At 46.3% G+C, this 13,292-nt stretch overlaps 1 protein-coding gene across 1 annotated transcript; it reads left to right on the top strand.

The window, feature by feature from the left end:
- Window positions 1-2,771: 2,771 nt before the first annotated feature.
- Window positions 2,772-7,073, top strand: LOC109753800 (uncharacterized protein At3g49140). The gene is made up of 11 exons (XM_020312730.4): window positions 2,772-3,502; window positions 3,580-3,733; window positions 4,503-4,605; window positions 4,698-4,765; window positions 4,936-5,079; window positions 5,168-5,308; window positions 5,404-5,524; window positions 5,608-5,705; window positions 6,332-6,484; window positions 6,592-6,687; window positions 6,834-7,073. The coding sequence occupies exons 1-11, from the start codon at window positions 3,288-3,290 to the stop codon at window positions 6,936-6,938; spliced, it is 1,398 nt and encodes a 465-aa protein (XP_020168319.1). The 5' UTR covers window positions 2,772-3,287; the 3' UTR covers window positions 6,939-7,073.
- Window positions 7,074-13,292: the final 6,219 nt, after the last annotated feature.

The raw sequence follows: 13,292 nt of genomic DNA, 5'->3' as shown, positions 1-13,292 counted from the left end.
ATTGGAAAGATTACAACAACACGGTTGGCGCTAATGAAGATATCATATGGAAACCAAACGTTATAGCACTGATGAGATCTCCAGGGGAATCCGTTTTATGGCTTGAACATTAATTGCTCATCTCGCCATTAGAAATCTATCTCGGTGGGAAAACAATAACTGGGCAGAGATGTACAAAGCAGCCCGGCCGCCGGAAGAAGTCTGTACGTTCGTGCTAGAGGCATGCATCATATTGGGCAATATGAAATATGCGCAGGAAAAACCATTTACTAGTTCATCGAAGCATGTGTTATTCAAACTAATAAGGGGATGAGTAAATAGCAAAAAACTACCACATTACGTGTTAGGGTTACAAAAAACTACAACTTTTTTAATTTCTGAAAATGCTAGCACAAAATTGGTTGGTTGTTCCAAAAAACCCAAGTAACCGCGTTCTTTAGAATTGATCCGGATTATGATAGGTCGGGCCCGTTCCATACTAAACCGTTTGTTAACTGTTTATTTGATTGTTAACCGATATGTGGGACCCACATGCCAGCTCTTTCTTCCTTCTTCTTTTATCTTCTCTTCTGAGAGCTCCAATAAGGACCGGCCACAAGGTCGTAGCTGCTGCTGTGGCAAGGAGCGGCGAGCAGCCGCACCGGCGGCGGGTAGCATCGGCCGCGGGGACTAGCACCAGCGTGCAGCAGTAGTAGCGTTGGAGAGCGGCGGCGAGGAGCAGCGCCGGCGAGCAACAGCAGCAGCATGCAGCGGCGGCTGCTTCCGTCCATGGCGACGGCTGACGGGAGTGAGACGGAGCGAGGCCCGGGAGCACATGGACCCGATTGCTTTTTCCAAAACTAATAGGGTCCCGATTGCTTTCTTACAATACTTATAGGGGCCTGATTTCTTTTTAAAAAAATTGCAGGGACATGTTTGCTTTTTTATATTATTTTAGGGACCGGCATGTGGGCTCCACATCTCATAGCAGTCAACTAATGGTCCAATATAACGGTGACCGACATGTGGTCATAAACGCGGTTCAAACCTAACGCTTCAGCAACTAGAGTTTTTTTGGAATAGCCAACCAATTTTTTGATAGAGTTTTGAGAAATTAAAAAAGTAGTTTTTTTGTAACCCTAGCTTGTAATGTTGTAGTTTTTTGCTACTTACTCCAAATGGGACAGGTGCAAGATATTCGTGTTAAACTTGATGTTCTCAAATACTCAATCCAGTCTTGGAGCAAATTTCGATGATACCTACTTTTCTATCGTTTGATCGGCATTTGTTTGGGTTTTCATGTTGTTGCTATGATCATCCGTGTTCTTCTTGTAATGATGTAATGCGGAAATCCGATTTTGTAAAACGGTATTACCATTGAATCATTTTAGCATTCTATAGGGCTTTGCCCTGATCTTTTCTCTTTACAAAAAACATAAATCTTAGACATTCTCTCCCAAGAAAAACAAAAAAATAACCATAAGTAACAATCGCTCACTGTTCACTTTTCACGCGTCATAGGACCACCTTAGTTCTCGTTGATCCAAAATCTCATCACATTAATGAGTAGGGTCATCTTTCACCAACTAAGCACTCCCAGTTCCACCCAATATATCTTGGCGAAAGCCTCTCGCATCAATCTTCATGCCGCAACAACATATTCTCCTGTGATGCTCCACATGAGCTCTAGCTAGCCTTCATATGATATCTGTTCTGGGTACCTTTTTCGTTCTTCTTTTGCTGCTCAAATGTATTTTTTACCTAAAAATGGGAGGTGATAGCGGGGCGATGACACCACGTGCACACCTGTGACTCGCCTGACTTGAGCAAGGCAACCAGTCCAAGGTGCTGCGAGACCTTCAAGCACCACGGCGAGGGAACACCACTCCACCTCCGCACGGATGACATCGTAATCCCCGCACTGTCGTGGTCCTCACCGACACCGCCAGCGGACCGGACCCGACCGAGCCAGCTAGCGCTCCTCTTTTCTTGACCCGGACTGGCGAGGCAAACCACCGGCGGCAGTGGGAGCGTGTGATCTGTGCCCTACGTGTGCTGGGTGACCTGCGGCGGTAGCCATGGTGGGGATAAGGGGAGGGAGCCAGGGAGGGAGTCGTGGGGCGGCGGCGGGCACGGCCGCTGGGGAAGGTGCCGCGTGTGCCGCTGATTCCCGTGGCCATGCAAGAACAAGAAGAGTGATTTAACGCTAAAGATAATACCACGTGATATGCATGAGGGTCGTAAAAGATATATGCTAAATATGATTGGTGTTGACCACTAAAAGTTTTACGCACCCGTTGCAACACACGGGCATATTTTCCTAGTTGAAAGTAAAATTGCAGAGCCTAGTACATATACCAGCTGAAGTAATCTGTGTGAGGCTACTGAGTTCTTCCAGCGGCAGCAATGCCCATACCTTGCCGCACGCGAGGGATGGCCATGGCAGCGGGCTAGGCCCGGAGTGCACGGCGTCCCTCGGCGTGATAGTGCCTTGAGCGAACTTGAGGTCCATCACAGATGCGCTCTTGACAGGAACTTTCACCGAACACCTTGCGGGCGCCCATGCGTCAATCTCGAGGGTGGTGAAGAGCTAGCGTGACCGTGCTGATGAATGATGACGATGACCCTTGACAGCAACTTTCGACGGACACCTTGTGAGCGCCCATGCGTCAAGCTCGAGGGCGGCGTAGAGCCAGCGTGACCGTGTTGGTGACGATGGCCCTTGACAGCAACTTTCGACGAACACCTTGCGGGCGCCCATGGGTCAAGCTCGAGGGCCGCGAACAGCCAGTGTGACTGTGTTGGTGACGCCTCCTCCTGCGACATGGTGAAGGGTACATGGGCACTCCGATGAATCAGTAGGCAGGACGCCGCGGGGCCGTCTCCCTCAGTGTTGTCGTCCAGGCCACCCATCGAGCATACGGCGGGCATCGGAGCCACATCAACCGTGGTGTCAACATTGTAGTCCTCATCAGTCAACACCTACCACGGGTATGGCAGCCTCAGGTCGTCGACAGTCATTGATGAAGGCGGAGCTGCGGAGGAGGTGACGAGCACCCCGTCGAGCAGGTGGTGGGCGTCGGAGCAGCCTAGCGAGGTCGGTGGCTCACCAGTTGCAGGAACGGGGAGAGAACCAAGCCTAGCTCGCTAGCGCTTGGAGTTGGAGGCACCCCGTGTTTGCACAGCTGTGCCGTATCCGTGGCAGTATTCGGGCCGGTCTCGGATAGGAAACGAGAGGCGGGGCGGGGAGTCACACAAAACTATCCTACTGACTTCTCAGCCCGGTCACCTCCGTTCCATGGTGTGCCATGCTGATGCTGATGGCGGCCGCCGCTGCAGCAGCGCCGGACCAACCCTTCTTCTTCTCCCGCTCCCGCCGCCCCACGCAGCCGCCTAGCCTCTTCGCCGCAAGAAAAGCCGGCCCGCCGCGGTGTTGCGGCGGCCAGAGCCATCACTCCTCGCACTGTCGCTGCCACTGCTCCTGGAGCAGCACCCCGCACGCACGCCGAAGCAGCCATTGCCGGTATGATATGATATCATATGAATGAATGTATTCTGTCAGTGGTACAGTCGCTGAATTCGGCTCGGTGGACGATGCAGTGCCAGTGCGACGCCGGACCAACCGGACGAGCCGCCGTCGTCGGGCAGAGGCGGCCGTTACCATCCTTGGGAGGACATCGCCGAGACGCTTCAGCTGGACGACGGAGAGCCGGCGCGCCTCACCGACGCCGAATCCGCCCGAACAATCGTCGAGGTTAGATAGATTGCTCCCTCCATTTAGAATCTTCTGCGGTGCCTTTCTGTCAGAAGTGTCCTGCAGTGCAATGACCCTCCCCTGTCTGTTGAAGCATATTCCGAATTTCAGGCTATGACATTTGGTTGTTGAATTACATATCTCTGAACAACCAGATCAATGGATATTATTCTATCTGCCCCTGTGTAGAAGCATACTATGAATTTCAGGCTATGACAGCTTTGTTTCTTGAATTACATCTCTCTGAACAACCATATCAATGGAGGCTTTTCCCAGAACACTGACATTCAGAGAAGGATTGACAGCTTCAGAGCTGAAATGCAAGTGCCCTTTTTTCTTGAGATTTTCATTCCCACCTCCTGGGCTATCTGGCCGACTATATTTTCAAAGGGACCAGACAAATCTTCATTCTTGCCTGAGGAAACTGAAAGAGGAGCTCAGTTGGATCATCCATAGAGCAAAGAGGAAACCTTATCACGCTTTTGAACCATCGGTCTTTAACTTCAGATAGACGAGATTGCTCTATGAATAATAGCCTTCTAGCTGATTTGTATTTCCCCACCTCAGTGTAGATAGTCTTGTAGCTGATTTGTGTTTCCCTACCTCAGGGAAGCCTTGTTATTCTTTTATTTGATTTATCTGTTTTCCTTTCTTTTCTTTGTACTTGAGAACAATCCCATAAAGAAAATACAAAAATGGGATTTTCCTACTGTTTTCGGTCAAATTTTTTTTTGTCTGCAGTGCTGAATCTTGCAATATGCATGCGCAGGTGAACAACAATGCAACGGTGATGATCTCCACGCTCATCGATGACGGTGTGCACGAGAGGATCATCTTGCCGGAGTTCCCCTACTTGACCGACGAGAATGGAGGTATATATGCGGCTGGGTACTCGGGTCCATAATTTGCACAATTGTCATTTTTCTTCCTTTAATCTTCTGTACGCGTGGCAATCTACTCTCAGATATTTACTTCGAGGTCGACAACGACGACGCGGTCATGGAAAACATTATGGGCGACGACAAGATTGCGGTAACAATTCTGTTATTATTTTTTTATTTGAAGGTTAACAATTCTGTTATAATTCTCCACTCTTCAATCCCGAAAAAAAACAGTTCTCTTCATGAAAAGGTCAATTATGTGTTGTTGTGTCTTGTGGCTTGTGCCTACACTTGAGTTAATATGTTGTTTGGTATCTGCAGCATGTTATCATTGGACTCGATAACACAGATGTCTTTGCTGACTTGGATCTAGCAGCGGCGTCATCGACTTCATTTGCACAAGAAGAAGAAGAGGAGGAGGAAGAGGACGATGATTCCGACGATTCTGACGATGAATATGAGGAGGTAGTGAAATTCTTCACAGCTGGGCAACTGGCCAACAGCAGAATAGTTTAGTGATTTACCTTGATGCTGTGTGTCTGAAAACATGTAGGAGGGTATATATGCTGTTGATGAAGAAGATGGGGATGACGACGGCGATGATGATGAAGAAGATGACGATGCACCTAACTGGTCCAACCTTGAAACCGTAAATTCCTGTCATCCACTATACTTTGCGAGGATGATTGTGGAGGTAGATGGTTGAAACTCAATTAGCATCCATCAGCTTATGTACCACTCTTTCTGAATCGCTTTATTAGCCACTATGCTCTGAACTTTTATTGTCAGAATGCGAGCAAATCAAGTATAGATTGGTTGGACCGACCACCTGCAAGCCTTGTTGTTGAGGGTCAGCTGAGACCTGCGTTTGCTGAAGAGAGCACCATGGTTTCCAGGCATTTATTAAATGGTTGTTGCAATGAACCTTCCATTCATCAGATATTGCTTTCCTGAAACATAGTACTAATCCTACAGCTCCCGGAATTTTGGTAGGTGATGAACCACTGAAAGACGACAAAAAAGGAAGTGGGGCTACATTTTTCAAGGTTGAAGTTCTGAGCATTGAGCTGATCACTGCATATGGTACAGAGGTATGTCTATTCAATTTGATAAGCCATACTAATTTTCCAAGAGGGCCGAATCTGTGTAAGCTCATGCCTAGTACGTAAGTCTTTTTTTTAGAAAAGGAGTATTAGCCCCGGCCTCTGCATCATTTCCATGCACATCTCAATTATTAGAAGTAGTTTAAGTATTCAAATCAACCGTGTAAAAGAGTCACAACCGGCGAAAATAGGAAAATATGCCAACCTACTATTGGACCCACATCCAAACCAGTTGTATGTATCCTGTGCTACCATTGGTTGCAACCAGACACCATAAACTCCTGCACTTCCTCATGCTGTGGTAAGGACCACGTACGGATACGTCCTGTAGCTCGGAGACCCACAAAAATAGAAGAATTAACAATATTCTTTTTGAAACGGAGGCTAAAGCCTTGCCCTCCATCTCATTAAAATAGAAGAATTATACTAATTACAAGGTCACCACTTACAAAGAAAGTCTCATACTTAATCTTGGCAAGGACAATGCTAGGCAAGGAAGGATACATGCTTAAAAACATGGTGAATTAACAATATAATATCTTATGTGACTGGCAGAATTGTCGTTGTACAATCTTGAGCGCTAGTAATGTTTTCTTCGTGTCTTTTCCTTGTAGCCCAAGGTAAAGATAGAAGAATACCGGAAATCTAGACCCGACATCATCGCGCACTCTGCACCAAACATAATATCGCGCTTGAGAGCCGGTGGAGACAAGATAACACAAGCTCTGAAATCACTCTGTTGGAGGTGCAAGGCCATTCAAGTAGAGGTAATATTCCTTCATGGGCATTTTGTTAACATTGAAAATAAGGGAATAGATACATTGAGCATCTCGAAGTTGGGTATTGAACCACCATGCCCGCTATAATTCTTCAGGAAGCAGCAATCATCGGCGTCGACTGCCTTGGGTTTGACTTGAGACTGTGCTCAGGAACACAAGTGCAGACACTGAGATTTGCTTTCCCTACAAAGGTCAGTGGTTCAGCTTTTGCCTACAAATTTGTACTTATGGGCCATGTACAGTATGATAAACAATAGATCGATGGTGGAGAAACATTAGTCTGTAAGAAGATATTTGCATTTCATGCTCTTGTGGTTCTGAATATTTTGCACTGCAGGCTAGTTCGGAGTTCAGCGCAGAGAAGCAAATACACGAGCTTCTGTTTCCTAGGAGGATACATCAAGAAGGGGAGTCACCACAGGCTCAACCCAAAGAGTACTGATGTAAACAGAGATGTGATGTTTTGTTCTCTTTGTAGGAAATTTAATCCAGCAACACAAATAGCAGTAGACTGATGAAGTTCTTTCAAATTCACATTGTGATTTTGTTCATTGAGTGTGTGCACGAAAAAAATAAACTAGAGCACTCTGACCAATTGGGTTCGAGGTACTTACTAGAGGATTAGAGGTGCAGCTACTTATCACTAAAGATACTAAGCTCCGGTGAAATAGAGCGCTCTCAGCGATCCGGCTGTGGTGTCACTGTTGTCTCCGCCTGTCAGCCAGTGAACGCGTCGTTGTTGACTTCTGATATCTCGGCTCGGTTGCGTGTCGTCATGGTTGGAGGACACGGGCACACGCGAACAGTCTTGACCGTCCGGTCTTCCACGCTGCCTTCTCCCGAGTTTTCTCTCGAATTTACCATCTTTGACTCAGTCTACTGCTAATCAGCATCCCATCACTGGTTCGGGTGTACTTGTTCTCACGCGTGGTGTGTAGGGGAAGAATTGGGGTGGGCAGCTCTGATTTCGTCTCTACGCAGTGGTGATTTTTGATGGCACGGTCAGGTAGTTTGTTTGCCCCTGGCACGGTCATCAAGGCATACTATAGAGCTGCCTAGGTCCTCGCCTTAGGCCTCTCTATGCCGATGGTCCTTCTCGGCGGCGCGCTTGGGGAGGTTGGGTCTCTTTATGTGAATCTTTAGCCCACTGGTGCTTAGATATTGCACTCTTCTGAGCAGCCTCGTTGAGGTTGTTCATCAGGTTCTTGTAGTACCCAGGCAAGGAACACACGGATTTTCCGCAATGAGACGATTGTGCCTTCGATTGTGATGACTAAGATCAAAAGAGAAGCTTGGAACTGGGTCATCGCCGGGCCTAAGGCCCTTCCCAGTGCTCCACCCTGGACCGGTGCTAAGGCTGCCAAGTAGACTAAAAAGCTAAGGTGGCATCATAATTAAGAGGAGAAAGAGAGTTTTGGTAACCCTAGGAAGAAACTGTACCAGGCTTCTTGGACCTATGCAAAACGCAATTAATCTCGATCCCGTGTGCGTCGCCGAACCATCTGGCCTCCTCTTCTTTTCTCCCCTTCTCCTGAAAATCACAATGCCCACCCAACGGCCCCGCCTCTTCTTTCTCCTCGGCCAACGCCGTCGTCGTACTCGGCCGACCTCCCAATCATCATCCGAGCCGCCGTCCATCTGTTCGTTGAAGTCAAATTCCGAGCGACCCTCCAGCCTGCATGGACGGCCGCCGGGAGAAGGTAGTAGAGATACCACCAGCGTCACTGCCTCAGTTCACTGCCGCCGGTAGCTCTTCCGGCCAGTCACAAACTGGTCAAAGTCTAACCTAGGCTCGCTGCCTCCCTGCAGTTCTTGATTACATTAGATTTTCTTTCAGATTACGTTTTTGTTTTGTATCCTACCGCACCTGATGCTCGCTGCCTCCATGCAGTTCCTGATTAGATTAGATTTTTCTAGAGTAAATAGCATAAAACTACTACTTTACAGGTTAGGATTCCAAAAAACTATCGAATATTTTCTCTCTGATAACTATCAAGTTAGAGGTCGGCTAAAAAAACTCTAATCGTCCAGTGCTTTACTGTTGATCGTGGTTATGACAGTTGGGGCCTGTATGTAAGAAAACTGATTGGCTGACCGTTTGTTTGACTGTAGCTGACATGTGGGGCCCACATGTCAGTGTCTCTTTGTCATAATTTAATAAAAAAAATCCAATAAAGCGATTGGGTCCCTGTAAAATTTGAAAAAAAGCCATCGGGTCCCTGCAGCCGTCGCCCTAGAGTTCGCACACGCGGCCGTCGGCGTGCAGTAAGGGCCGCCGCGGAGCTCCCTTCGGCCGCTGCCTCCTCCTGCTGGCAAGCTGCGCCTGGAGCCGCCGTGAAGTCGAGTCGCGCGGCCTCTCTTTCTCTCCTCCCTCTTCCTGGCCGCGGCGGCCCGAGCCCCTGGCCATGGCGCTCGGCTCGCGGCAGCGCGTGCTCCTGGGCTCGTCGGCCTGAACCCTGGCCATGGCGCGCGGCGGCCCTTGCTCCCTGCTCTTGGGCGCGGCTCCCGGCGCTCCTGGGCGCGGCTTGCGGCGACCCTTGCTCGCCTTGCTCCGGGGCGGCTCGCGGCGGCCCTTGCTCGCCTTGCTCCGGCGCGGCTCGCGGCAGCTCTTGCTCGCCTTGCTCCGGCGCGGCTCGCGGCGGCCCTTGCTCGCCTTGCTCCAGCGCGGCTCGCGGCAGCTCTTGCTCGCCTTGCTCCGGGCGGCTCGCGGCGGCCCTTGCTCCTTGCTCCTGGGCGCGGCTCCCGGCGGCCCTTGCTCGCCTTGCTCCGGCGCGGCTCGCGGCGGCCCCCTTGCTCCTGGGCGCGGCGCGTGGTGGAGGTGGCCATTGGTGAGTGGTCGAGGTGCTGGAGCTCGGGCAAGGAGGAGAGAAGAAAGAGATAGAGAAGAGAAGAAAATATAGGAGGAAGAAGAAACATCTTACTTGTGGGTCCCGCAATAAGCTAATGGTCAAACAAAACGGTCAATAAACGGATTGTTTAGGAGCAGGTCCGACCTGTCATAAACCGGTTTAAAATGTTAGCAATGAGGAATTTGGATTTTTTGAAACAGCCGATCCCTGAGTTGGTAGTTATCAGAGAAAAAAATATTCGATATTTTTTTAAAACCCTAGTCTGTAAAGTAATAGTTTTATGCTATTTACTCAATTTTTCTATGTATCTGACCTGGGCTGCTGCCAAAGTCTGACTGATAACCAGCCAAGAAACTTTCTCGTATATGCTTTGTTTTCACGTACTAGCTTTTATGTGGATGGAGCCGATGTTCAGTACTGTCCATTTGTTGCTATAATTGTTAATACGCAATTATAATGTGCAGTACTGTCCAGTTTGTTGCTGCTTGGATGGAGCCGATGATCAGTACTGTCCAATATGTGAAGTACAGACAGTTAAATTTTTTTAGGGGATAAGTACAGACAGTTAATAACATATATATAATCTGCAATTTATATATTTTATCTGCTTTTGCTCAAAGACATCTTGCCAGTTTTTCGACGGCTTCTAGGTTCTTCAGTTTGTACTATATGAGCCTATGAGGCAAAATACACATTTCTGAACTTTGGCAATGGCACACACATGCATTTCTGAACTTTGGTTTAGTTGCTAAGCTTGAGTACGTGCCATAAATAGGCCACAAAGTTTACAAACAACTACTCCCTCCGTCCCGAAATTCTTGGCGGAGAAATGGATAAAATTGGATGTATCCATAACTAAAATACGTCTAGATTCATTTATTTCTCTGACAAATATTTTCGGATGGAGGGAGTAAGATCCTACAACTCATTAAAAGAAGGAAGCTTAGCTACAACAAGCTAAGCACCTATGCATTGGGGAGCTTAGTTGTTAAGCTACCCATCCATTGGCAGTAGCCTTAGGCCCTGTACAATGCAAGGTGCTTAGAAAAGGTGCTTGAAAAAATAATCTAGACTCTCCTTAAGCACCGGTGCTTATTTGTATAGGGTAGACGCTTAATTAGACGTCTTTCCTCTAGAATTAGGCACCAGTGCTTCAGAAAAACCGGTTTATTTTTCTAAGCACCTATCATTGTACAAGGCCTTATGGACTCCTTCATTCTCAGAGAGTAACCCATTGTATCGACCTTTGCTGGTCTGAATCTCAAAAGACTATTTTGTTCCCTCTTCTTAATTAATGAGGTCAGGCAAACCTTGCACCTCCGTTTTAAAAAATGTAAAGGAAAAACCCATGAGGTCCTCGTCTTTCTACCTAATTAACCCAAGGCTGAGCATATCCAATATTTCCTTGATAGTTAGTTGGGCTAATTAATCGTTAGTGACAATATGTGTTATTCTAACCTATTACTCCCTCCTTCTAGAATTACTTGTCATAGAAATTAATAAAAATAGATGTATTTAAAACTAAAATAAGTCTAGATACATTTATTTCTTTGATAAGTATTTTCGGACGAAAAAATATTAATTAGTCCGTAAAGAATAGAACAAAGAGGTGTCTAAAAAATATAGCTCATCGTCGGGTACGGAATCCCATGCTCACGTAAGAACAAGAGAGAGATCACTTTCAATCGACGATTAAACTAAACAGCTAGCACCCCGTCTATCTTACAATATTGGAACTGGACTTGGACCTCATATCCAGATTTCTTTCATATGAGAAACGATTGACACTGGATTCTCAAAAAGGATGGCAAAGCAGCACGAACGCGAAAGCATGGTTCGATGAAGCATTTTTTTTCCTGACGAGGGCATCTCTAGTTATGTGAAATACAGAGACAAAATTCACCAAATAGGAAACGAGAGTACATGAGTAATTTATTTTATTTAATTAGCCACACACAGATAGTGCAAATACGGGGCGTCTTACATCAATATAAAACTCATGCTGGAGGCTTTTCCTTCCTCAGTTCGGCGCAGCGACCCTCATTCTTCACCATGTCCAGGGCTCACGCGACGTCGACTCTGTTCCGGATATTAAGAGCTCTCTTTTACCCGGTCCTCTGTAAGGTGGCTTGATTTTAGTCAATCACTCTTGAATTTGTTGATGATCAGGTGGAACCGCTGCGTCTCCGATATCATCAGCGCGAAGACTTGCAACGACTTCCTACCGACGTCAGAGGAGGTCACCCCATGCTTGTACCGGGCTAGTCCAGCGGCTGTAGGGGAGCTATCCTATTTTTAATCTAGGCAGGGAAGCTATCCTTTTTTTAGTCTAGGCAGGGGAGCTCTCCTAATTGGCGCTCTATGCGCCATTTAATGAGCCGGCACTCACACGGTTGCTCATGTGCGCCAGTACACCAGCACGCTCGCTCGTTCACCAAGCGGTCGCTACTTGCCATAGAAAAATCAAAAGAAAAATGATTGCTACTGCTGAAAAACCAAATGATTGCCGACTTGCCAAAAAAAAAACAATGACCGCATCCTACAATATGAGCATTGACCAGGACCATTGACTTTTATAAAATACGGAGTAGTTCATAAGTTTCAAAATTTTATGTATCCAAAAAAAATTCAGGAATTTTAAAAAGCACACGAATTTGAGAAGAGGTTCACGCATTTGGAAAAAGTTCACCAAATTTTGAGAAAGCTCATGGATTCAAAGAAAATTCACCTAAAAAGTTCACAATTTTGAAAACTATTGGTGAATTTGAAAAAATACAAATTTGAATATGTTTATGTATTAGAAAAAGGTTCACGGAATATGAGAGAAAAGTTCAAATGCGAGAAAAAACAAGTTCACACATTTGAAGGGAACGAGTAAAGAAAAAGAAAAAGGAAATGATGAAAAAAACAGAAACAAAAAAAAGAAAAAGAAAAAAAAGTCTAAAAGCTTCTAAAAGATTCTCAAAACCGACCAGAAGGTAACGTCGTTCACATGATACGGGCCAGCCCAGTTACACCAAGAGGGTGTGCGCCGCATACGAATATCGAAGGATCTAGCGCCCGAAGCGCTAAATAGGGAGATTAATAATTGTTGAGTAACTCTTGCAAAGGTCACTCTTACCTTCTCAAAGATTGATAGTTGGCGAACTGCATGTGTGCCATTTGTCACAACTTAGGAGTTTCCCTTTTTTCACAGATTCATTTATTCAAAATGTTTTATCTCTAAAACCTTGCGTCCAAATCCCAAATCTTTTTCACCGTTAAATTCCTAGCGTCCTGATCTTCGAAACTACATCCCATACTAATATGTTTTTGATGAGCTTTTTCTTAAAAAAAGGACGAAAAAAGCAGAACCGGAAGCACTTTTTCACTTTTTCCTTTTGGGTGCCTCCCGAGAACGAAATACGTGCTTCTTGCGAAAGCAAAAATACGTGTTCTTTTCATTTCTGAGAGGCCCAGTTGTGGCTATTGCGGAAGAAATTTTGTGCCTTCATGAGAACCAAATATGTGTCTCCCGTGGAAGAAAAAAAGACCTTTTTTTCATTTTCGAGAGACACAAGCAAATTTGTACTTCTCGTGGAAGAAAAGAAAACAAGTTTTCCCCTTTTCCGAGACACACAATTGTCTCTCTCACGGAAGCAAATATGTGTCTGCACGAGAAGAAAATTGGTGGCTCCCGTGGAAGCAAAAAACACATTTTTTTTTCTTTTTCGAGAGGCATAGTTTTGCCTCTTGCGAAATCAAACATGTGCCTCCCATAAAAGCAAAAAAATACATTTTTTACGCAATTTTTTCTAGAATATTTTTCCCTCCCAAACATAGGGAAAACCGGGCAAAAACCGAAAAGCCTAAAAAACAAGAAAAAACCAATCTAAAACGCAAAAGCGCTTATAAAAAATCATGAGGGAGCACCTAACAAGCGACATGTGGCGGCGGCTGAGAGTGCG

This window comes from Aegilops tauschii, chromosome 5, assembly GCF_002575655.3.
Source record: "Aegilops tauschii subsp. strangulata cultivar AL8/78 chromosome 5, Aet v6.0, whole genome shotgun sequence".
Classification (NCBI taxonomy): Eukaryota; Viridiplantae; Streptophyta; class Magnoliopsida; order Poales; family Poaceae; genus Aegilops; species Aegilops tauschii.
The sequence above is the reverse complement of the archived record's forward strand: the minus strand, read 5'-3'. Positions and strand labels throughout refer to the sequence as shown.